The sequence below is a fragment of the Cebus imitator genome, unplaced genomic scaffold (assembly GCF_001604975.1).
Source record: "Cebus imitator isolate Cc_AM_T3 unplaced genomic scaffold, Cebus_imitator-1.0 Scaffold18, whole genome shotgun sequence".
Taxonomy (NCBI): Eukaryota; Metazoa; Chordata; class Mammalia; order Primates; family Cebidae; genus Cebus; species Cebus imitator.
The window spans coordinates 16,429,854-16,456,272 of record NW_016107333.1 but is presented as its reverse complement, the minus strand read 5'-3'; the positions used below and the strand labels follow the sequence as shown (position 1 = coordinate 16,456,272).

Genomic DNA, 26,419 nt, shown 5'->3' with positions numbered 1-26,419 from the left:
AGTAGCTGAGGACTTCTTTTATGTGATATCAGTTCCAGAATTAGAGTTAAGAAAAGGAAGGAAAGAGGGAGGGAGGCAGGGAGGGAGGGAGGAAGGAAGGGAGGGAGGAAGGAAGGAAGGGAGGGAGGAAAGAAGGGAGGGAGGGAGGAAGGAAGGAAGGAAGGAAGGAAGGAAGGAAGGAAGTGGGGAGACAGGAAAGGAGGGGATGGAAGGAAGGGAGAGAGGGAAGGGAGGGAGGAAGAGAAGGAAGGAGGAAAGGGAGGGAGGAAGAGAAGGAAGGAGGAAAGGGAGGGAAGAATAGAAGGGAGGGAGGAAGGAAGAAGGGAGGGAGGACTGAGAGGAATGGGAAAGGGAAGGGAGGGAAAGGGAATGGAAGGAAAGCCTTAAACTTGGGCAGACAAAGTTAGAATTTACATCATGCCAGTGGACTTAGATGGAACCAAATGTGTTGTTTACTTCCTCTTCTTCTTGATAGGTTGATTAATGCTGACTCCAGCAATCGTGGGTCACACATGCAGATGTTGTTACAGAAACAACTGTTGGCCTGGCTTTTCCTTCCCAGCAGGTGATAACTAATCTGTCCAAAAATCTTCCCCATAGGCACAGGGGAAGGTTATGATCATGAAATTTTGGAAGGACTGCTCTTCAGAAAGATGGAGAAATGGCAGGAAGCAGCATTTTCTTGACTCCAGCATTTCCTGCAAATGAAATAGTTCAGCTGAAACCTTTTATAAAAAGGGTCAGTGGGGTGCATGCGTAACGTTCACACTTTAGAATTAGAAATAAATAGACACAGACAGGGAACTTGAGAGGCTAACTGTATGGTTGAAGAGCAGAATCTAAATCACATGCAATTGTTACAGGACTGAGTATGTATTTCAAAACTCACCCGAGAGGTGAGAAAGAGGAGTGTTCCTCTGTCTCCAACGGTGGGAAAGAAGAGGTAATCAGATGCCAGCCTGTGGCCTCTGGATAACTTAGGAGAAACAAAAGGCTCTAATTTTCTGATTTTCCAGGCAGGTTTCAGTTATTGCCCACAGAAGAAGCACCTGTGGGGCTTTGCTGAAAGAGAATATGCATACAAGGTGTTTGGTGCGTTACCTCTTGACTGCACTGAGCTTGTTTGACCCCATCCTTTAACAGGTCTCATTTCATCCAAGTCTCTGCTTAAGGAGCCACTGGGTTTGCTGGTTATGGACCAAAGCTTCCTTTGTTGAGATGCCCTTTTTTCTCCTACCTTTAAAGCTGTTTTGTTTGCTCTTCAAGTTTGTTTTCATTTTCTTTTAGCAGCGCTATCATCTAAGAGAAGGAATGTACTTCATTCCTTTAGCTTTCACTCTGAACCTTTCATATTTCTTGTTGGATTCTCTCTGGTCAATTTCTGAATACCCTGAAGTGTTGAAAGTATTATGACAAACATAAGGGAGAAACAGATGAAAAGTCTTTTTTTTTTTTTTCATGGCTGGAACACAGCAGAAAATTTCATCTCTGGTAGAATATGACTGGAGGGCTCTGTTCATAAAAGTTTCTTTATTAGACTAGCTATACAATATCAGCAGACTCCCAGAGGGTTTCCAGAGCCTAATAGGGGTTATTGAGTTGATGGAGCTGTCATCTACTTGCTCTGTTCTGAGACCCACCATCAGCCTGTCAATCCCAGTTTACTACTGGTTCTGACAATGGAAAAAGCAATTTGCATTCCGTAAACGTTAATTAAAAGCAAAGCTGATCCCTACTCATTTTGTGACCCATGCCTTGCACACAACAGATGACCAGTAACTACTTTTACATGACTGTCAGGGTGATAGGGAGATAGGTTCTTATGCATCAAATATTTTCTACACTTTACATTTCTGCTGGAGGCCAGGTATGGTGCCTCACACCTATAATCCCAGTACCTTGGGAGGCCAAGGTGAGGGGATCCCATGAGGCCAGGAGTCCGAGACCAACCTGGGCAACATAGTGAAACACCATCTCTACTAAAAATACAAAAATTGGGCAGGTGTGGTGGTGCATGCCTGTAATCCCAGCTACTTGGGAGGCAGAGACACAAGAATCATTTGAACCTAGGAGGTGTAGGTTGCAGTGAGCCAAGATCGTGTCATTGCACTCCATCCTGGGTGACAGAGTGAGACCCTGTCTCAAAAACTAACAAATAATTTCTGCTTCAAAGAATAATCCTTTTATAGAGTGGAAAGCACAGACTTGATTTGGATATAATATGCTGGGGTGCCTTGGGAAGGCTTCTGTGAGAAAGTGACCTTACAATAGAATTTGACAGGAGCAAGGGAGCTAGTCCTATAGTAGCCAGAGGGAGAACATGTCAAGCAGAATGAGAAGCAAATGCAGAGCCTATGAGGCAAGAATATGCTTTGCTGTCAAGAACCCAGGGAACAAGAGGAAGACGGGTAGGAGGATAGGAGAGTAGAGCAGTGTGGGAACTAGAGAATGGAGAACGTTGAAAGTCATTGTTGGGACTTTGAATTATCTTCTGAATTGAATGGAGCTGAATGGCATGACCTGGCTTTCATTTTAGATAAGTCATTTTGGCTCTAGTGCTGAGAAGAGCTACTAAGGGGGCAAGAAAGACATCAGACCAGTAACAAGCCAATGGGATAAATCAAATGAGAAAAGGGAGTAGCTTGGAGCAAGTAGTGACAGGAAGGTGAGAAGATTTTAGAAGTAGATTCAATAGGTTTTGCTGCTGGATTGAATGTGAGATATGAGCGAAAAGAGAGCTCCAGCATTATGAACCCGAGCAACTGGAAAAAAAAGGGCTGCCATTTGCTGAAATAAGGAAGCTTACAGGGAGGTGAGTCATCAGGAGCTTGGTCTCCAGCATTTAATTTAAGGTTGAGCTGACTAATAAATGCGAAAGGAGAAGCATCAAGCAGGCAGCTGAGTGTCCAAGTCTTGAATTTAGGGAAGAAGTCGGCTAGAGATACAAACCTGGGAGTCATAACTGGAAGAAGCCATCTGGTATGGCCAAAAAGGATGAGAAGATTGAGAACTAACACTCCAGGGATGCCCAGATAACAGGAAGCAGCAAAAGAGGCTAAGGAATGGAGGAGTGATCAAGGGTATCACATAGGTCAAGGAAAATGGAAAATGGTTTCAGTTCCAGTAGAGTGGGCTCAGATGAGGACAGGAAAAGAGAAAATGGAGACCACCTAGACACTTCTCAGGGAGTTTTCCTTAAAGAAGAATAGAGTAATTGAGCAGGAAACTGAGGGTAATGTTGGGGCAAGGAAAGGAGTTTGTTTGCCTTTAATAGAAGATGTTAGTAGCACTTTCTGAGAATGCTCCAGGAAAGAGGACAAACCATGATAAAGGAGAGATAGTTTATTGTAAACTACTCAATTGCTACTAATTGAGCAAAAAGAAAGTCCACCTTTCCAAGGAAAACTTTGGAAATTGGTTATATTGTTTTTATTTTGTAATTAGATTTGAATGCAGCTGTGTTGTTTTCTGAGCTGGAGTCATGGTAACCCGAGGTACAAGATGATAGACATGCATTGCGTTTTAAGAAAACATTTCCAGAGCCAAGAGAGAGGCCTGAATTGAAGATAAAATTATACACCTTCAAATGTGTGTTGACTTCACTATCAAAGAAGTAAATATTACATTATTGGTAATATTTCAGTTGTAAGTCTACTGTGTCTTTACTTACCTATATTTCTTTGGGTTTCGTAGTAATTCAGGTTCAGAAAAACTAAATGAGCCTTTGCAATATATGTGAGAAAGATTGAGAGGAAATGGAAATGAAATGAAATTGCAAAGGGGCGATTAACATTCTTTCACAGAACTGTTTCTAAGCTCTATAAGCAGCCTTTGACATCTAGGTGTGCAAATGAAAAATGTTCCTTCTCTCTTCAGCAAGTTGGCAGCCCTTTGCTGCCTTTATGAGGAAACGTGAGGACACCTCTAACAGGAAGTGTGCAGTTTCTGATGCAATTAACCGGAAGTGTGTTGGCAGTGCCATAGCTTACCAGAGGCAGAAGCAGCACCGATAGAATACAGCAGTTAAAAATGATAATGAATAATGGTAGTGACTAATGTTTGCATAGTGCTTTGCCATTTACCAAGGCCTTTTGAATGTGTTACATAATTCCATTCATTTGGTAAATATGTGTTTCCTCCATGTTCCAAGCCCTAAACATTTAGCTATGAAAAAGGTTTCTTTCTCATGAAACTTAACATGAGCTGCTTTGTTAATCGCCCTTTTGCGATTTCATTTGCCTGTTTTCTTTCAGTCCCTCTCACATACATTGCAAAGGCTTATTTAGTTTTTCTGAACATGAATTACTATGAAGCCCAAACAAATTGGGGTAAGTAAAGATACAGAGGACTTACAACTAAGATATCACCAATAATTTAATGTTTACTTCTTTAATAGTGAAATCAGCACACATTTGTTGCACAACGACTTGGTGAAATAAGTAGGTCAAGTACTATTCTTCTTCTTCTTTACAAATGAAGACATTGTAAAGCTTAATTATGGCCAGGCACAGTGGCTCATGCCTGTAATCCCAGCACTTTGGAAGGCGGAGGCAGGCAGAACACCTGAGGTCAGGAGTTCAAGACCAGCCTGGCCAACATGCTGAAACCCTGTCTCTACTAAAAATACAAAAATCAGCCAGAAGTTTTGGCAAGTGCCTGTAATCCCAGCTACTTAGGAGGTTGAGGCAGGAGAATCACTTGAACCCAGGAGGTGAGGTTGCAGTGAGCTGAGACCATGCCACTGCACTCCAGCCTGGGCAACAGAGTGAGACTCCATCTCAAAACAAACAAACAAAAGTAGAGTTTAATTTGGCCAGGTGCAGTGGCTCATGCCTGTAATCCCAGCACTTTGGGAGGCCAAGGTGGGTGGATTGCTTGAGGCCAGGAGTTTGATTGAGACCAGCCTGGCCAACATGGTGAAACCCCATCTCTATTAAAAATACAAAAATTACCTGGGTGTGGTGGTTCATGCCTATGATCCCAGCTACACAGGAGGTTAAGGCACAAGAATCACTTGAACCCAGGAGGTGGTAGTTGCAGTGAGCCGAGATTGTGCCACTGCACTTCAGCCTGGGTGACAGAGCGAGACCCTGTCTCCAACGTCTCTAAAAAGGAAAAAACAAAAAACAAAAAACCTTAGATTTAAGACTGGGCACAGTAGCTCACAACTGTAATCCTAGCACTCTGGGAGGCCAAGATGGGCAGATTGCTTGATCCCAGGAGTTCAAGACCAGCCTGGGCAACATAGCAAGACCTTATCTCTACACATTTAGAAAAAAAAAAAAAATTAACTGTGTGAAGTTGCGCGTGCCTGTAGTCCCAGCTCCTTGGGAGTCTGAGGCGAGAGAATTGCTTAAGACTGGGAGGTCCAGCCTGCAGTGAGCCATGGTCATACCACTGTACTCCAGCCTGGGTGACAGAATGAGACTCTGTCTCAAAAANAAAAAAAAAAAAAAAAAATACAAACTTAAGTCACTATTCTAGGAATTTGAGACCCAGGTGAAATTTTATGACTCACATTATATTTCCTTCTCAAAACTTTTCAAAACTCAGTGCTTCAATACATGTTGTACCCCGAAATGTTATTTTCATAAACACAGTTAATTTCTGCTCTGGGAACTTGTACATTTAAAAAATTCATTCCAGTGCACAGTATAATAACTCTATGTCTAGAAGAAGAGCCATTTCATATTATGAATGCCCCAGTTACAACAGGTCCACCCTAAGTTGCTGCTCTGTAAGCCTGACAAATTGTTTGCTGCCAACAAAACTACTGTGATATCTGGAATGCATCAGCTTTTTTTAAAAAATAATTTTCATCCCAGCACTTTGGGAATCTAAGGTGGGTGGATTACTTGAGGCCAGGAGTTTGAGACCAGCCTGGGCAACATGGTGAAACCCCATATCTACTAAAAATACAGAAATTAGCTTGGTATGGTGGAACACGCCTGTAGTCCCAGGTACTCGAGTGGCTGAGGCACAAGAATCACTGGAACCCAGAAAGCAGAGGTTGCAGTGAACCAAGATTGCACCACTGCACTCCAGCCTGAGCAGCAGAGCAAAGACTCTATATCAAAAAAATAATTTTTACAACTCAAACACAATTAACTGCTTTTATTTTAAACTCTTTTTAAATCCTGACTTTTTACCATTTGCACTGGCACAATGACAGTCATGCATAACCTAATGGTGGGGACATTTTCTGAGAAATGCATCATTAGGTGATTTTGTCATGCGAACATTATCGTGTGTATTTACCCAAAGTGAGTTGGTGTTACCTGCTACACAGCTAGGCTGTATGATCTAGCCTATTGCTGCCACTAACCTGTGCAACATGTCACTGTACTGAATACTGTATGTGATTGTAACATAATAGTGAGTATTTGTGTATCTGAATATACCTAAATCTGGCTCTAGCTTGACTTCTTCCATCCCCCACAAAAGGTATAGTGAAACTATGGTATTGTAATCTTATGAGACCCCTGTAGCATATGCAGTTTGTGATTGACTGAAACCTCGTTATGTTGTGCATGACGGTATTAGAAATTATGGAGGTTTTACTTTCTCTAAATTAAGACATAGCTTACAAATATAAAATATTTATTATAACATCTAAAAACGCACATAACCCATATGTGAACTCTCAGTGTCTATGACTAGGGGTGGGTTCTTTATTCTTCATTGAGAAAACTTTTATATGATGTTTTTTAATGAAATAAGTATGGTGTGGGGTTCTCTCCTCCCTTCTTAAGTCTGGTAACTTTCTGTGACTAGTGGAAGATCTATTTACTATTGGAATGTTTATTCCCAGGATGCTAAGTGGGAATTTTCCTCTAGGTGCAAAGCACTTGCATGCTCTAAAGAGAAAGCTGTCAGTCGTGGAGCCAGACACCTAGTTCAGGGCTTACAAGGAGGCAGTGGATCCTGCTCTGCCCCTGTCAGCCACCTCTCCACATAAGCAGAATATCGGCTAGTTCTGGGGAAGGACAGATAATTGTGTGGGTCTTGTGGAAAGAACTAAGGCTTTTCCTCCCTTCCCATGAGAGAGGAGACAGAGTGCATTCCCATGCTCTCCAATCCTAATGAGAAGGGGTACGAGAGAAATATACGTCTGGCTTGGGGATGCCTGCCAGGAGGGAAGACTGGCCCTGCTATCCATAAGTGGACTTCTGGCAGCCAGGTCACATAGCACCTCCTGAGCTGACACAGAGAGTCTTGGGGAGAGATGCCCTGGCAGAGACGGGGAGTGTTCATAGAGCAGCCAGCCCTTCCACTGTTCTGTGTGACAAGGATGTGTCCATGTCCTGTGGGCCACATGGATGAGCAGGAGGAGGCTGGGGTTATACCCTTCCCCCTGGTTCCCCCTCAGGGGAGTGCATGTGTCCTAGGAGGGCTAAGTGGGAATTGGAAGAAGTCAAGCTAGAGCCAGATTTCTGCCACCAGGAACTGTGCAGTGGGGGGACCTGCCCTCTGCCCTAGAAGAGCCCTTCAGAGAACTCACACAGGGACACAGGAGAAGCTAAGTTGGAACAGCTGCTGTGCAGAGCACGTGGGAGGCCATGTTAACATTAGCTGAAAAGCAGTGCTGGCTGTCGGAGGAACAGCCAGACAAGAAAGTGGCCTCGTCCTTTTCCTGTTTCTTCCTCTCCAACTAAACACATGAAGTAGGTAGAGCTTGGGGCAGGGAACATCTGAGATAGACCCTGACATCTACCTTCCCCTCTCCTAGGAGAAGTCAAAGTGCAGACTGAGCCTCTCTTACTCACCCCAGGCTTTTTAAGCCCCAATACTGGGACACGATGAGGAAGGGAAAAGTTTGAATCAGATATGAGTTTGGATTTCATACAAAATGGAGTCTTCATGATTCAAAGTGACCAGGAAATTATGTCGTCTGTGCAAAATTTTAAATGGCCTGGTGCCCATCAGGCAGGCAGACTGGGCATGGCCCCTTTGGGAGTAAACAAAACAACCTAAAACAACTTTTAAGTGTTTGGTGTTTGGACCCCAGTACAGTTAAGACTGTTCCATGAACTGACTGCATTTGCATTTAGATATACTTGTGTTAACATACATACATATATATATATGAATTTAGTAAAGGCGGGAAGGAGACTTTATTTCTTCTAGAGGGTTACAGCCTGCAAGGTAGCCATCCTGCAGGCTGGGAAGCACCTCCAGCCAAGACCCCAGAGATAGACACTTTGAAGGACAAGGGCTTTGGGGAGATTTATGCTGAACCGGTTAGCTAAACATGCATATTCAATGTGTTATAAGAGCTGTGAATATTCATGCAGGTGGTCCTGACACATGTGTATTGAACAAACATGCATGTAGCATGTGACCTATGTTCACTTTGGGTTGGAGACTTAATATTTAGATGTATTACGGTTAGGTCCCATACATCAGAAGGGCCTTTCAGGGCATGAAGGCACGGAAGTGTGTAATCTCTGTAGACCAACTAGAACCAGTCCATGGTCAGTGATCTTATTTGGATAAAGCTACTGATCAGTCTCTTGTCCAGCTGTAGTTATGGCTGGTAGAGCAGGGGCTGAGAGTCTGTCAGCATCTGATGGAGCTGCAAATTGTTTTAATATTGCTTCTCTTAAGGCCATTGCCTGTTTAGCTGCTAGAGAAAAAGAAAAACCTTGTGGCAGTTGGAACGTAGTTTATTCTTTAGGTGTAGGGGTTTGTGACTTAACCTTTGACTGGCATGGCCTCAGGGCCTATTGATAATTTGGTATCTTATTGCCGCAAAGAGACTGTCAGCCTTATGATTTCCATTTTAACATTAAATCTGATCAGTTGTTGTGTCTAAACCATAAAAGAGAGGGGGTATGATGAGGCTTGTCTGACCCCCTATCCCATCACGGTCAGAAACCCAATTTTAAGATTTTTTCCTGGGGTCCCCTTGGCCACAAGGGGGTCCATTGAGTCAGTGACGGGATTTAGGATTTTATTTTTAGTTTTCAGTTCATTTCGGGGTCAGTAGAACCAAGCTCTATGTAGCTGGAACAACCCTCTGCCTTCTGGTGACATCAGTACCGGGCTCACACTCCTTCTTAGCCATTCCAGCAGGCTGACACATTGCACCACTCACCTCTGTGACCTGAGCAAGCCATTTCACCTCTCTAAATATCTGTGTCTTTATCAGATGACAGGTGGTTTCTGGATGTTTTTGCACTAGAAGCACTTCTAGCACTAGATTAACACTAGAAGTGTGTGAACATTGTAGAAGATGTGATTTGTGTAAAGAATTAACGCAGGACTGGGTGAGAGTGCCAGTTAAGATGGTAATCCAGCTAAGGCTTGGAGTTTAGTACATTCACATCAGATGACAGCTACTGGACACAAGCCAACAGAGGGGATGGGTCCAAAACTGAACTTGCTAGAAAGGTGAAAAGAGGAAGAACCCCCTCTGGATGTATAAAATAGCATAAAAGTTAGAGAGGGAACTGAGGATAGCAGAGCTGATTTAAGTAAAAGGTGTTTGGAAGTGCCTTTGGTCAGACCCTGGGGATCTACCTTCCTTAACAGAAGGCCATCTTCCTGACAGTCTGTGCCCATCTAGCTTCTAGTTAGCAGAAGAGATAGAAAGCAAAGATGTAGGGGTGTATGGAGGTGCTGTTGTAACTAGAGAGAGATGTTAAATTGCTAATGAGCATTTCTGGGGTAAGGAGACGTTTAGCTAGGGACAAGCTTTCTTTTCCATCATTTGTTTGTTGATGAGATAGTTTTTTGCTGGGTATCTTAACCATACTGTGGTTACGTGCGTGCCTTCTCCCTGCAGTGATCTTTGTACAGACTGCTTGTGAATGCTAAAGATGCTGACGGGGCTTGCTGAATAAGTTTACACACTCTGCCATTTTCTATGATTTAATTTCACAGTGTCTTTTAGAATGATGAAATTCAGGAACAGAACTTGGGATGGGTCAGGCTAAGAGCTCCGTCAGTCTGTTTGAAGGTTTCTGCCGTAAATTCTGGGAGGGGATGCTGGTTAGTTTGCTGTTTGGTTCTGAGCAGACATTACTGCTTTATCTTATTAACGGTGTGGGGGAGAGGCAGAATTGTGGAGCTGAATCATTAGACTTACAAATGCTGTTCCCAAGGGTTTCTGCTTGAGGAACAGAACTGAATTTCCCTGACCTCAGTCCTTCCCTGCCCCAGCCTCCTTCCTGCCACCTCCTTCACTCCTCTCAGTGCTGGGTAGCAAGCAGACACATCTTCCTTTGTTAAGTACAAAGTTTTGCCCGTGAGAACTCTGGAGGCATAAATATCTTCTAGGTTTATCAAACAGAGCAGTGACTAAATCAGGAAAAGTCATTTTATTGTACTGTTTGCTCTTGGTCATTGAAGATAAGAAAATAAAAATGTTGGACCTGTGTTAAAGGTTTTTTCCTGTTTTTCTTGAACTTGATGAAAATATTTATCCTCTGAAAGTAGTGACGGGGGGAAGGTATTTCTGGTTTTCTGGCAGATATAAAATACAGTTTGCTTTTTTCCAAGGTGTGAATTTGTTGGTAATTGCCCTTGCATAAATGCATAAATGATTTTTTCAGCCAATTCAAAATGTTTTAAAGCAAAAAGAATGACTTGGAAGTCCATTATTAAACCTTGAGCACCCTGAAACATTTTTTGAGGGTTTTTTTTAATATGATTCTTTGCATTTTATTATTTTCCTCTTTTCCCTCCTGGATGCTACCTTGGTAGCTGCCATGTTTTAAATATTGACAAGATAAGATAGTTTTCTGTTTATATCAGCAGTCGTCTGTCTGTGAAATATGGACGAATCAGAACGCAGGATTTCCTTTCTCAGCGATCCATCAGGTTCATAATGTAAGGTTACAAATGGTTCTTTTCTCCTCCTGAACTTGCGCTATGTACTGTGTTGCACAGTGTTGTCAACAGCTATAGGTACTGTGTCCTGGCAGTGCAGAAAATTCATAATGTCTGGTGACTCCAAGATTCTTTGTCTATTATACTTCATTTACTGTGCCTTGTGATTAGTTGATGTGCAAACATTGTCCTAAAACAAGAAACATATTTGGTTTTAAAGTCTATGGTTAAAATATGTCCCATGTGAGTTTTGGCTTTCATTCCAGGCGTCTGTGTTAACTTGCTTTTACAGGAAACAGAAAAGGGTAAATTGATATATATATATACACACATGTATATATCAGTGTTATTCTTCCCTATTTTGTACTTCCCCATGTTCATGGACTATTCAACCCCTTGTCTCTAATGATTCTCAAAGATTCATGTGTTTTACTTGTGAGAAATTTCTGAGTATGATTTGCATGTTATTCTGTATACATTTTATGCAAATGTGGGGGGGAGGTGAGCTGGGAGAGGCACGGTTACAGCTACGAAGTGGTTCTCAGCCTTTTTCCATTTGACAGTACTGAATTGATCTTTGCAAATTGTGTGAAATTGTGATCCATTTTATTCTGAGCTGCTGCATAATTTTCAAATGTTCATATTTCACCTTTGCATACTTTAGAAAAAGTTTATTTCTATTTGGAAAATAAACATTCAAATGTTTGGGTTTTTATGTTCTGTATTTTAAAATACTATTCTATTTTCACATCTTGTTGAATTTCTCCCATTGGATAGCCTGCTGTCTGAGAGGTTGAGACATTTGGTTGAGAATCACTGAGCAGAATTCTTGGGGCGGCATGTGAAGGGAGGCCACAGGCATTTTTGTGAGGTGCCTTTTGGGATGCTGCATCAGGCACATATGTCCTCCTATGCATGGGACTTCTGGCTCGTAAGGACCGTGGTGTCTATACATTACCTGGTACTGGTGTTCGCGTGACCCAGCAGTTCCTCCTGAACTCATAAATGCTAACCAGAGCTTTTATGCATTCAGAAGTAGCCATCTCTGCTCTTTTTCATCTAAAAGAACAAATTCAGTATAACCAACTGCATTTGATCAAACTAGCATTCTTCATTCTTGGAGATTTTTTGAAAGAATAACTACAACATCCTGTTTTCATATGTGTGTGAATGTTTATAGGAAGCCTTTTCCTTACATTCACATTCAAATATATGTATGCATATTTATAAGCATAAAGCTGTGTATAGCATTCTTCAAAGCCTTAGAGATTACAGAAAGTAAATGTAATCACATATATCTTATGTATCTTTGGGTAGCCCATCTCTGAAATTTGTCAGAATTATTGAAAGCAAAACCTTACAACAATAATTGTCCTTTGAAATCATTTTAGTTTTCATTAAGTGTTCTGAAGAAATTGAGAATAATGTTTGTTAATATTCAGATCTAAATTTACAAGCAGGTAGGTGGGAGCAGTCGTCATAGAAAAGATTTTAAAGGTTCTATTTTTAAAAATCAATTAAATCCTAATTTTTAAAAATTTGAAAGAATAATACAAGGCTTGGAAAATGTCATGCTTTTCTATTAATGTTAGAAAACTAAGTTGTAAGCATGGCTTTCAATAATCTACTGACATCCTTAGGAAACTTTTTAATCAAGAAGAAAATAACATAAAGGCTGGGTGCAATGGCTTATGCCTGTAATCCCAGCACTTTGGGAGGCCAAGGCAGGCGGATCACTTGAGGCCAGGAGTTCGAGACCAGCCTGGCCAACATAGGGAAACCCTGTTTCTATTAAATATACAAAAGTTAGCCAGGTGTGGTGGCACATGGCTGTAATCCCAGCCACTTGGGAGACTGAGGCAGGAGAATCGGTGGAACCTAGGAAGCGAAGGTTGCAGTGAGCCAAAATCTTGCCATTGTACTCCAGCCTGGGTGACAGAGGGAGACTCTGTCTTGAAAAAAGAACAGAACAGAAGGGTTTTCCCTTTGTATTCTCAGAGCATATAGAATATGTAATATTCAGTTTCCCTTTTGGAGGAAGATAGCTACCTGATACGACTTTAGAATTTGCCGTAGGAGTCCAGTGCATGTGAACTAAAAATCTGCAGCTATTTACCACCTGTCGAAGTAATGCAAACTTTAAAAGCTGCAATTTGGAATCTGCCACCTGGTAAAAATCTCTCTATAGACTTCCGTGAAGTTTTTTGTTTTTTAACTAAATTCCATTGATGCTTTTATATTTTTCAGCTGATGGTATAAGAGAATGTTTGCTTTAATTACATTATATTAGATATGGCCCAATTATAGTCCTTCAGACTCAGCCAGACTATGAATTTATAGTTGGCAGTTGCAAACACATGCTAAACAGAATCAATTCTCCATTTAAAATTCTAATCTCAAATTGTTTTTCCTTTATGTTAGAGGTTTAGTTTTTATTTGAGTCTGAAGAAGAGAGCTAATCATGTACATTTTCCTCTGTTTAATTGATGTTCTTTAGTGTGCCTATAAAAAAAGAAAAGAAAAACTCTTAAGGCATACATATAAATAATAATAATAAATACCAATTAAATGAAGTTTTAAGCCATGACAAAATTCTTGGAATATTAAGGCCATTCAAATACATGGACCTAAAGGAAAGATTTTCTGTATTTTAACTGCCAGAGAGATAGTCTGAAGACATTAGGATAGGAGTACCTCGAATCATTTTAATTTCTCATTTATAATCACTTATGGAATCCTTCTAAAGACCACTGTGTCAGTAATAGTTTAAAATATGACAGAATTCTACCCCAAACTTTTCCTACTTCATTTCGTTATTCTAATTAAACATTGTCTTGTTAGCTGTGTTTAGATCTACTTTTCATTAAAGATGAGATTCGATTGTAAACCATTATTGAGAGAAAAGACTTCTTAGGTCTGTTAATATTTAATAAGCATTTTTAAGTGGAAAATTACTAAATTTAAAGATAATTGCCTGAGGAGATACAAGTATTATCTAGACATGAATGTACTAGTCAACAAGACCTAACACTAGGCTTCAAAGTTCAAAATTATTTTATGTGTGAGGCAAAAATCTTTATTTCTTTTTTGAGCTCTTCTTCCATTCCATATAGCAACTACTCTACCTAATTCCCCCAGAGCTCATTCCTGCTGTAAGTCAGACTCCAGGAGGGTTAAGACCTAACCACCCTGTTCTCTGAACTCTTTTGTTCTTACTGGCAGTCAACCAGGTAAAGCTGAATCCCAGCCAAGGGCCAAGGTCATACCTGTCCTTTACAATAGTGTAATGTTAAGTTCAGTTGTTGGAATCCATCCATTCCCATTAAATTAATTCCAAAAAGAAGAATTAACATCTATAAATTGAGTCCTCTGAATATTATTAGATCTAAGGTTAAAAAGGAAAAATAGGCAGGGGCGGGGAGAGAAGTTGATGAATTTCCAGGCAGAAAAGAAATTTATTTTCTTATAAATTCAATCTTAAGAACACTTTTCCCTTTATTTCAAAATGAATTTCTGGAAATAGCACTAAATATGATAAAATTCAGTGTCTCTTTCCAGAAAGATAGATTCAGTCCCCATAGGGAATTTAACAATATTTGGACTGAAACAATGTTTGAAGACCACAAAGAAAATGAAATAAGGATTCTATTTCTTTTGCTTATAATTATCTCCACCTTAGCACCTAGGGAAGGTTCTATCAGATCATGCTGAATTCAAAGCAAGTAGTTGTGATTTTTGGACAAAGTGGAGTCATAGGAGAGCAGATGATGGCGCTTTCTAAACAGAGTTAAGTGAATGTTCCACTAATTTCTTCAAGTGGTTATCAAATAAGGGATTTCAGTGACTGACTTCCAGATTGAGAGTGGAATGTATGTGCTGGGGCTTGTTATTCCCACAATGGCTGCTACAACTTATGTGGATGGTGTAAATATTTGGATCAGCATTTGGCTGAAGCTCTGGCTTTAAATGTATGGAACTCACATTAAAGTTTAATTATAAAAGTGTGTGAGTTAATTGAACAATTAGAGAATGAGTTTGCATATGACCTGCATGCTTAATGTACTAACATGTGAAATGTTTCCATAACCCTAGCTTCCTGCAACTCATTCCCACCCCTAACCCTATTCCCAGCCCTGGCCCTGCAACTTATGGCACCCCCAGCTCATGCCATGTTCAGACTTTTTTGAAAACTGCCTGTTGAGCTTGGCCAAGGTCTACCTCTGCTAACTGTAATAGGGCTCACATGAAGATCTGATGCTTGGTTTGAGTTGTCACATCAGCAGACACTGGATCAAAGGATCTTTGGAAGCCAACCAGCTCCTCCTTTTGTATCATTCCACGGAGTTGCATGCAAACTTCTGTTGTTTTGTTAACAGTGTTACCTGTGACTTAAATGTACAATACCTGTTTGCCATGTTGTTGTTGCTTTATCGAGGGAGCGGGAGAAGGAGGGAGACGTTTAATGGGGAAGATTAGAGGATGATTTGCTAGATTTGGGTAAAGCTTTTGTTTAAGAACCCATAGCTGCATGTTTCCAGAGTTTTAAGCTATTATCACTTAAAGGCTATTACACTCAGCTTCAAAATGATATTGAAATCCACATATCCTATATTTTGAATTTTATATGTTTTTTGAAAGTAAGTTACAGCCAGTTGAAATAAAGACCAGAGAGAGAATAAAGAGCCAGCCATTTGAGAAAGAAGGAAAAGAAAAATTCCTAATAAGAAGCCAAAGGAAAACTCAATCTAATTTTAGAATTGCAGTCAGTTATCACTTTTACATACTAAAAATTCATATAAATATAAAAGAAAAACTTAATGAGTCAGGGATGGATAATAAAACAGACAAAAATGCTAAAATTAATATTGCAAGCAAAGTCTTAATACCAACAGACAATATACATATAACAAAATTTCACATATACCCCATAAATGTGTACAAAAATCAAAAATACTGATGGAATAGGAAGATCAGGCAATGTAAAAGTAAATCAGCAAACAAAACAAAACTAACGTGGAGAGTGACTGAGAACAGAGCAGGAGCGAGGAGCTGAAGGAGTTCCAACTGGTCAACACTAACTACAGTGAGAAGCCAAGGAAATAGCGTGATGCTAACTTTGCTCTTTTGCTATTCCTGCAATTCGAAGTGACCCATCTCGAGAAAAGCCAAGCACTCCACTGCTTTTTTTTTTTTTTTTTTTAAAGGCTGTGCGTTACTGAAGTCCTCTAGAAAGGACTTTTTATCATTGGCAGCTACCTCATATGCCACCTAATGTAAGTCCAAACTGCACAAAGAAAATTGGAGAGCTAGTTCTCCTCCCCAGAATATGTCCCCTATTTACGCCATTCCTAGAGAACTGTGGTTCTTAATCTTTTGGAGTTTCTAGACTATTTCAAAGAATTTAATGAAAGCAGTGAACTTCCTTTCTCTCCCAGAACATACACCTGCATCCAAATTTTTGCATTCTTGTCCTAGACTCCTTAAAAATTCTCCTTAAGAAATCCCACAGTGTGTCAGCACACTTGCTAGCACGTCTATGGATCTTGGTCTCTAACCAAGGTTTTATTTGGTTTTGGAGTTTATGAGACCTTTTTACACTCTTCCATGTCCTGAGAAAAGTAATTTCTTATAGTTCTATATATAGCCAAATCTAGTTAGAAGAGAGTAACTCTAGAAATTTGCCTATTGTTTAGTAACGTCCATTTGAGAATTAAGAACTGAGTTTTGAAGAATCCAAATCTTTCCCAGGAGAAAGAGTAAGAAACATCTCATGTGTAGTATATAAATCAGAGTAGAGCCCAGAAAATACCTGCCAACACTGACCTTTGACTTTATAGATGCTCAAACTAAGCTATTACAGTGATGAAACAGTTTGAGGTTAACGTCATGGAAAATGATAAATGAAATGATGGGCGGTCCTCCTGTTTTAGGTCTGTATTATATGATACACCATTATTTGAGAATGTGCTTGAATTTGTGAATCAGAATCCTCAAAGTACAGTATATATACATGTGACCAAACTTGGCATTTCCCTGTTTAGTCTTCATTGGTACATTACGTTTTCTGAGGAAAGTAGCTGAATACATCTGAGACAATCACAATGTCATTAAATCAGTGGAACTGAATTCAGATGAGAGAAACTAGTTGTCACCTATTAGTAAATTTTTCTTTAAAAATTTTGTTTAGCATCATGCTTACACTACCATTTCTCCAGAGATCTAAAATTATTCAAAGTGGCTAGTACATGTCATATTTGGGAACTGAAATTTATAGAACTGTGTGTTCTGAATGTGAAAGCAATTGAAACTAAAAATTTCAGTCAAGTTTAAAAACAGATAGAAAATTCTTTCAAAGATTGTATGTCCTTTGCTGTGGGATGGAAAATTGTGAATTAGTAAATCATTTATGAATATCTTCATGTTTTATTTTAAAGTGACTTAGCTTAGGGTGTCACGCTAAAAATAGAATAATTCAACTCCACACCTCGAAAATTAACTCAGCCTTGAGAAATATGCTAATACACATAAAAATGTAATAACCAGTCAAAGTATTTATATTCACATAAGACACCCAAATGCATTGGCACATTCACAGCACATGTGTGTAAGGTAAGCTCAGGGTAGCTATAGGGAATGAACTTTGCTGACTGCTCATACTGCCTCTAGAATAAATGTCATTTTCAGACAGGAGACTGGGGAGAACCTTCCATTACCTTGCGACCTCCAAATGAAGCCACAGCCTCCACTCCGGTACAGTACTGGCAGCATCACCCAGAAAAGCTTATCTTCCAGTCATGTGATTACAAAGCTTTTGTAAGTTACCCTCAATTCAATATTTGGGCCCAAGTGGAGATGGGGGTATGTTTTGGTTTGTTTGCATTTATGTTGAAAATATACCAAAATATCCATATCCATGACTGAAATTTTTCAAGTGTTTTTCTCTTCACTTTTTTCTTAAAGTAGCCTTCTATCCAAAGAGAAAGTCCAAATAACTAGAGCTTTAAAACCTTTTTAATCTTGTAAATTTAAGGCCTATTGTGACTTCTTATGTAGTTGTATGTTTTTAAAGAAATGTGATAAAGCACAATCTTGAAATGAGTACAGATATGGCACATATATACATCTCTGCTCACTCACCAAACATTGGGTCTCAAAACATTGGGTCTACCACTTTTTGTAAATACCAGATTCTTTTCACTGTCGTCAATAGGATTATATCATTTTGCTTTTATAGTTGTTGTTGTTTTTTTCAGAAGAGGGGAACTAATTGTACTTAGCTGAGAAATGTAATAGGAACAGGTAAATGTTCAAAAGATACTGTAGGTTTTGGGTCAGGTGGTGGTTGTCATGACAACAACAGAAAAAGCGGCTGAACCTTCAGCAGTGCATTGAAACTGGCTCTCCTAAAAGAAACATTTCAATAGGACAAACTTCTCCGATAGCTTAAAAGATAAGGATTTTGCCAAAAGATAATGAATTTCACCTTCATTTGATTAAGATGGATATTGTGGTTATCTTATAGCTGTTGGGCTTTTTTTTTTTTTTTTTTTCCATTTTCTGCTTTCTGCCCCTCTTTTACTGCTTGCTTATATTGCAGCTTTGGATTTATTTCAATGGTATTGCCCAAACCTGTAGGATTGAAATGGCTCCTTCCTCCAAAACTCAAACCCCAAGTCCCTGAGACTTTCTGAACATGCCTTTCTCCAAGGTCCTGACCACACCTTCTGCTATTGCGTCCTCTCACATCCTCTTCAAATCAGGGACTTCCCTGGTCCACAAGACAGGTTCCTATCCCCGTCTCTGCACAGCACTAGGGTATCTCCAGTCTTGTCAGGGAGTGTCCGTCAAATATCTTCTAAAATAATTATTGTGATTCACTTTTTTAAACAACATATATAGTGCTCTTTGGGGGTTGGGGGAAGAAGGGCACGGAGCGAGGGAAATGACAAAAGGAAAAGACCCTACTAAAGCTTCAAAAGGTTGAAGAGGAGTCAGTTGATGGGCAAATCAGACATTTTGTTTAAAACCATTTGCCCCCAGCCAGAAGCTGGAGAACGAGGGGCATTTTGTACCAGGACGATGTAGTATTGGATGTGATCTTCTAACAGCAAAGTGGTTGACAATTCTTGGGAGAAGACTTTGTCATCCTTCTACCTCCATTCAGCCTTCCAGGTAGCACTTTGCCCCAGAAACCCAACTCTTTTCCCCTGTGAAACAACTGAGAAAGCCATTCTCCCTTCCCCCACCCTCAAATCTCGTTCTCAGGTGGATCAACCATAGGGCACACAGCTGTTGAATGAAAAAGGTCCAAAACTGCATCTCCGCCTAAGAGCCTAACATTAATTACCTATGCAGCAGAATAAGCCCAAATGGGGGACATGTTGCTTAGTTTCTCAGCTGTCTCATGCAACCCTGTAATTACAGAGATAGTAGTGTGATTTATTTTTGCAGACATTGCTGCCTCAAAAAAAAAAAGGGGAAAACATTTTTAGATGCCCCATTTTGCAGTTAAATATGATTTGAAAGATGTCATCTTTAGAAGATGCTGCAGTTTCATTATAAAGAGCAATGACAGCCCCCTGAACTTATGGTTAATTCTGCTGCATTTTCTCTATGAATGCATTTATTTGTTAGGATTAGTTACTATCAGTTTTTTAAAGTTATGCAACAACTTACAGCCAGGAAACCTAGCCAGTAATACTTCCACAATTTGTTGTTAAAATGTTACTCATATTTATATTCTATTTCATAAATCATTGATTTTTTTGTATTTTAGTATTTAGGTTCTATGCTGATAAAAGAGCTTAGGGGGACAGAGTCAACCCAAGATGCTTGTGCAAAAATGCGGGTAAGTCTGCCAAACTTCTTTATTTCTAGTAGCTGAAATACTAAATACTGGGTATGGATACAAATTGCCACCTTTCAAATTACTATTTTCTTCATCTTCTGGTCTGCTGAATCACATTGGTATTACATAAAAAGGTGCTCAGGCTTTCCGCATGTTTATACTTGAACTTATCTCACTATAGTTAACGTCTATTTGCCGTATTTCTCACTATAATTAATGTCTATTTGCTGTATTTGTACTGTGTTACATTTGTTCTTAATTATTTTTAAAGATTTAAAATTAATTGTATTATTCTCGAGATTAGGAGAAAAATGATCTTTAATTTATTATAAGAAAAGGTTTTAAGCACTCGATAGTCTGAGAATATTTACTGAAAAGATCACCAATTAACTAAAATGATCAAAAGCAGAAGTATTAGGAGCATATTTTATAAAGCTAATATTCTTTATGCAATTTCTTATTCATTTTTTTTTAATTTTAAGAAAAATATTCAACTTTGAGTACAATGAACTATTTAAGTGCAAATGTTGACCAAAATGGCAATTCCAGGTCGGGAGCAGTGGCTCATGCCTATAATCCCAACACTTTGGGAAGCCAAGGCGGGTGGATCACCTGAAGTCAGGAATTTGAGACCAGCATGGCCAACATGGCAAAACCCCTTCTCTACTAAAAATACAAAAATTAGCTGTGTGTGGTGACGTGCACCTGTAATCTCAACTACTCGAGAGCCTGAGGCAGGAGAATTGCTTGAACCCGGAGGCAGAGCTTGCAGTGAGCTAAGATTGTGCCGTCGCACTCCAGCCTGGGTGACAAGAGTGAAACTCTGTCTCAGAAAAAAAAAGGGCAATTCCAAATGTCTGTGATTAGTGGCTGCTTGATTCCAAGAGTCTATTTTAGCCAAAGCATCTCTATCCTATTTCTAGTAGCTGAAGTAAAGTAGAGTTACTGTTTGTCTTTTGTGTGTCCCTTGTTCTTGCTTCCTCCATAGCAGGTGTATAGAACATATAATGATATCCGAGTAACTGTACAAATCAAGAATATCGGGCTTTTTCAATATAGCATCTAACTAAAGTCAAATTTAAGCTCATTAGTAAGTGGAATCCTGACTTTTATTTATGACCGGTATACCTTGTCCTTTATTTTATATGAGCAGCTTTTGCTGGGAAATACTTTAAAAGCGTATAATTACACTGAAGCAGCTATGCAGGTAAACATGAAATATCCATTGTTTATGGAAAGCTAAATATGTGTGAATCTTGGTGAAATTGAGACTTAAGTATGTAATCACTAATTTAATATTCTGATCAATTCAATAGCAAAAAAGACTGAAATAGTTATCTTTCTATTTGACATAGAGCTATATAATATTTAAATTGTCAGTACCCGTGAATTTTTAACTTAGGTACTGTGTTTAGATTTAAAAAAAAAAAAAAAAAAACTTCTGTAACTGTCAGAAACTCTGAATTTTAGTTCTGTTGCTGCTTATTTGCCTTAGGAGTCACTTGTTGTTCATAAAAATAATATTATAGTTGCTAACATTTACTGAGTCATTACAGTGTCCCCTAGTACAATTATTGTCCCCATTTTACAGACGAAGAAATTGAGGCTTACAACCGTTGAATAGTTTGTTCAAGGTAACACAGAGAATAACTTTCCAATCTGAGGCAGACCCTCTGGTCAGGTCTTTCTGACCAGAGCCCAGGATTTTAACCATTACATTCTTCTGCTTTTCCTGATACTCTGTTTTCTTACTTAGAAAATGAAAACATTAGACTAGATACACTTTAGAGTTCTTTCTGGTTTTATAACTCTGGAAATATTGTATTCTAAGTATTTATCTGGCCTGATTTGTGTCACCAGTGAACAATACAAAAAAGGGAAAGTTTTCATTTATCAGGCCTCATAATAATTTTAGAAATATTCATGAACATGGCTAATAAATTAATTTCACATCTCTGATTTAATACTGTTAACTAAATTACCTGAGTCCAGCTGCTCCAGTGTCATAATCGGTATCAATATTGCCTAGTGCATGCAGCATCATTTAAAATATACCAGATCTATGATTTGAATCTCAGTCAATTTCATGAAATTGAGTGAATCTGAAATTACATCCTGATAGCAATAGAAAAGCCATTTTAGTAGTCTAAGTAGAGAATAATTTAGTTAAATACTTGTCTGTTGCTTAAAATGAAACTTAGAAAAAACCACATAGTTAGAAGCCATTCTTCTGTTTTGGGGGGCATTTTTCTGGTTTGCTGCCCTTGGTGCTTAAGTAGTTTACATGAAAATAGAAACTTCATTAGTTCTTGGACTATCGTAAACCCTTATTTTCCATCTTGATTAAATAAGTCTCAGTTCTTGATAAAGTAGCTAAGGTTGTATTCACTACATTCACCAGAGTCTTTCAAAACCAGAAACATAGGGTTGATCTGCTATCTGGAACTATTCTGTTGTGAATTAGAAGTTTCACCAACTATAAATGATGTAGATCTCAACTTGCAGCTAATTTTCAGTTTGAACCCCAAGTTGCTGTTTTCTCTATTCTCAGCATGCTGGTGTTTCAGCCAAAAGTCCCAGTACTATCAAAACTCCCCATGAAAAATACTTTAGGACATAGATGATCTAAAAAGTTGATTCGTGGTAGTATTATTAGGCCAAAGTATTGTAGATTAAGAATTACCCGTTTAATATTCTTTTAATTGAAAAAATTTTCTGTTCAAAATATGCATTTTAGCCAGAATTAAAATGTCTGTCCTAGTAATAAGTAAATCAGTGTGGTTCCTGATTCTGAGAAATGTTTCCTTAAATGTACTTTGTTAACAAAAATGACTGAAATTCACTGTGTTCACAATCCAGTGAAGGAAGCCAACATATGCATATTTAATTACCCCAAAGTGGTAGAATTATCACCATAGAAGCATTTTCAAGTTGCCACCTGCCCAAGGGATCATAATAGATGATCTTAAAAATGACATATACTCATGACCTCCTAAAATCTGGTTCTTAGGGCTAATAACAGGTAGCAGTTGAGAGCTGTACACCCTGACCTGCACAAGTGAATAATGTGCATTAGTTCATTCAGTCCATGAAGTAGGTATTGCCATTGCTCCCACTTTACATATGGGAAAACAAAGACCAAGAGAATATGTTAAGTCACTTGCCCAAAGTCACGCAGACAGCAAGTGACAGAGCCAGGATTTGAACCCAGGCAGTCCACTTCACTACCCACACTGTGAATCCAGAGACTGGACTGCTTCTCCAGTGTGCTAGTGGGAACATTCATTGTCCTGGGTTTTTTTTTGTTTTTTTTTAACTTTTTAAATGACTTTATTTTATGTGCAAATAATGAACAGATGTTATACCCATAAATTCTACTTTCCAAAAACAGGAGCTTTTTAAAAGAAAACCACATAATAACTTTTAAAAGGCACTGGGATTCCTCTGTTTCTAGATCATAGCTTGGCTAGAAAAATAAAGTTTGTTCTACCAGGAATCACAAGTTAGAACTGAGTATTCTCCAAAGTGGAAATTCTAGAGTGTGGTGTCATTCCAGGCAAAGAGTATTCAGTTCTCATCCCCAGCATCCACAACTACTTATCAGAAGGCTTAAACCAGGTCAGAACAGTCCAGCATAACTAGGCATAATTAGGCTTCACCAGACAATGGCATTATACTCTTCTAAGATACAAATAAAGCAAACAGGAAATACCAAAATCAAAATAAAAATTGTTAGTTCCTTGTTGTATCCCCCCTTCTATAACATTAATAAAGGGAATAATATTTTATTTTACACATCACTAGCCATGAATTTTTGCCATTTTATTATACAAATGCTGCCTAGTGCTATTATCCAAGTGGCATAACCATTTTATGTCCACAATTCAGTTCTATAGCTATAAGAATAATTTTTTTCTTCTTTTTTTTTTTTTTTTTTTGAGACAGAGTCTTTGCTCTGTCATCCAGGCAGGAGTGCAGTGGCACAAGCTTGGCTCACTGCAACCTCCACATCCTAGGTTCAAGCGATTTTCCTCAGCCTCCAGCATAGCCGGGATTACAGGCATGTACCACCACACCCGGCTAATTTTTTGTATTTTTAGTAGAGACAGGGTTTCACCATGTTGGCCAGGCTGGTCTTGAACTCCTGTCCTCAAATGATCCACTCTGCTTGGCTTCCAAAAGTGCTGAGATTACAGGATTGAGCCACTGCACCAGGCCATAAGTAGAATTTCCATGATTTATATAAATACATCTATCGTTGAAGAGGTAACACTGAGATGCAATCTAACATCCGTAATATCTGATGTTTTGTAGATGGCAATGTAGGAAAGTATAATCACTTTTCATTTAAGTGAACGTATGTAAAAAACTAATAATTTAGCAGTTTCAAGTCTCCAAAGGGCATTTTCAAATGTACATAAAAGAAATGGCTACAGATATTTTTAAGAAGCATCTTCCACGTTCACATCCTTTTGTAACAATTTTCTCTTCCAGCTACTTCCCTTTGCCTGCAAGAGGGGTTCAGATAAGATGGATGTTTTTCATGACTTCCCTGATATCCTGAACTTTCTATCGCTCTTTATTTTTCTTCAATATGTTCATTATAAATTTAGCTTGGCGTTTCTGTTTGATCTCTTCAACTCTCTTCACTGCATCAGTAGTTTTATTCCATAGCTCTCACTGATATTTGATAGGTTCATTTCTACATTTTTCAAATTCAATCGAATTATCCACTGTAAGCTCTTTACCAGCTGCTTTCCGGAATGCTTTGACCCACCTAACTTTGCAAGATTGTACTTCGTTTTAAAGTTTTCATTACATTTAGATTTACAAAATCTGAACACTTTGCAATTGTTGCAGACGAACATCATGCTGTGGCCAGGGTGGATGGACCCTGAATAGAAACAGCACTTCTCAGTACGCATGTTGAACCCACATGGGTCCCCACCAACCAAACACCAAGCTTGAGAGGAAGTCTATTTTTTTTTTTTTTGAGACAGAGTTTTGCTCTTGTCACCCAGGCTGGAGTGCAATGGTACAACCTCAGCTCATTACACCCTCCACCTCCTGGGTTCTAAAACATATTGGCCTCTTCCTCCAGATGTTTGAAAAATGAGTGAATTCATATGTTCACATATTTGCCTTGGATTATTTCATTTGTCTTTCCCCAGACATAAAATCAGTGTCCTACCCATTTTCCTGCTTCTCTAAGCACACAATATGTAAGAGAGTATTTAAAACCTTAAGCCAGACACTGTAGCATGCACCTGTAGTCCTAAGCTACTGTGGAGACTCAGGCAAGAAGCTCATTTTAACCTAGCAGCTTGAGGCCAGCCAGGGCAATGTAATGATACCCTATCTCTTAAAAAAAAAAAAAATGAATGAATGAATATGTAGATAAGTAAATCATCCATCCATTCATTCATATATTTAACCCTAAGAATCCTATAATTGTCCAGTTTTTAAAGGCCATTGCCAAAGAGGGAAAAATGAAGAAAGGAAATGTAGATAAGATTATATATATAATTTTGCAACTTCATATTCTTTGGAGAAGTTCACTAATAAATCCAGAGTTACCTCTTTTAAATAACGTGTCCATGGAACTGGATTTTACAAAACCATAAGTATATTGCTTTGACTTTTCAGTAGGTTGGTTTGTTGTTGTTATTTTGATATGAATAACTTCCACTTCAAAGATTCCAAGACATACAATTTTTGGTGAAGTGAAGGATTTGCTCTGGCCAGATGAGGGTCTGCTGTTCAATTTTGCCTCCCTAGGCTTACACATACCCCTCCCTCAACCCTGAATTTTGCCCCAGGGCTTAATTTTCACTAATATACAGTAATACATCACTTCCCTAATTAAATATACAATTAGGAAACATCTGCTACTGTAAGAGGTAAGCCATTACATTCAATTTAATACGCTCTGCAGTCTTACTTTCTCTAATTCCATAGCTTGTGGTTAGTATCATTCACAGGTGTTTGTTCTCAAGGAAATTTCTCTTAAAAAGAAATAAAAATTGGATTATTTGTTGTTTTCATATTGCATCCAGAATTTATAAATTCTGGATATTAATCCTTGTCATATGTATAGCTTGCAAATATTTTCTCCCATTCTGTAAGATGTCTCCTTTGCTGTTCTTGTTTCCTTTGCTGTGCAGACGCCTTTTAGTTTGATGTAATCCCATGTGTCTATTTTTGCTTTTGTTGCCTGTGCTTTTGGAGTCATATCCAAAAAATTATTTCCCAGTCCAGTGTCACAACATGTTTCTCCAATGTTTTCACCTAGTAGTTTCGGGTCTTATATTTAAGTCTTTAATCCGTTTTGAGTTGACAAATAATCTGCTTAAAAATGGGCAAATGACCAGAGTAGACATTTATCAAAAGAAGACATTCAGATGGCCAACAAGTATATGAAAATATGCTCAATATCATTAGTCATTAGGGAAATGCAAAGCAAATCCACAAAGCAAATCATTATGGAAATGCAAAGCAAAACCACATCTTACTCCATTTAGAATGGCTATTATCAAAAAGACAAAAGATAACTAATATTGGTGAGAATGTGGAGAAAAGAGAACCCTTGTATATTGTTGGTGGGAGTGTAAATTAGTAGAGCCATGATGGAAACAGTATGGAGGCTTCTCAAAAATTAAAAATAGAACTACTATATGATCCAGCAACCTCAGTATTGGGTATACATCCAAAGGAAATGAAATCAATATGTTGATATCT

General features: G+C 38.8%; 1 protein-coding gene and 1 pseudogene across 37 annotated transcripts in view; one reads left to right on the top strand and one right to left on the bottom strand.

Annotated features, from left to right (window-relative positions):
* Positions 1-26,419, top strand: part of ANKS1B (ankyrin repeat and sterile alpha motif domain containing 1B) — a 1,267,908-nt gene that overhangs the window by 1,181,955 nt on the left and 59,534 nt on the right. For 17 of the 37 annotated variants that reach the window (XM_017511074.2, XM_037734055.1, XM_017511056.2 and 14 more), the window contains 2 exons: positions 17,518-17,646; positions 19,610-19,681. In XM_017511074.2, coding sequence (XP_017366563.1) covers positions 17,518-17,646; positions 19,610-19,681 — 201 coding nt within the window. Of the gene's footprint in view, positions 1-10,758; positions 10,834-17,517; positions 17,647-19,609; positions 19,682-26,419 lie in introns of all 37 variants that reach the window. The other 20 variants (XM_017511003.2, XM_037734124.1, XM_017510994.2 and 17 more) reach the window with 2 other exon arrangements.
* LOC108290994 lies at positions 24,054-24,606 on the bottom strand (annotated as a pseudogene).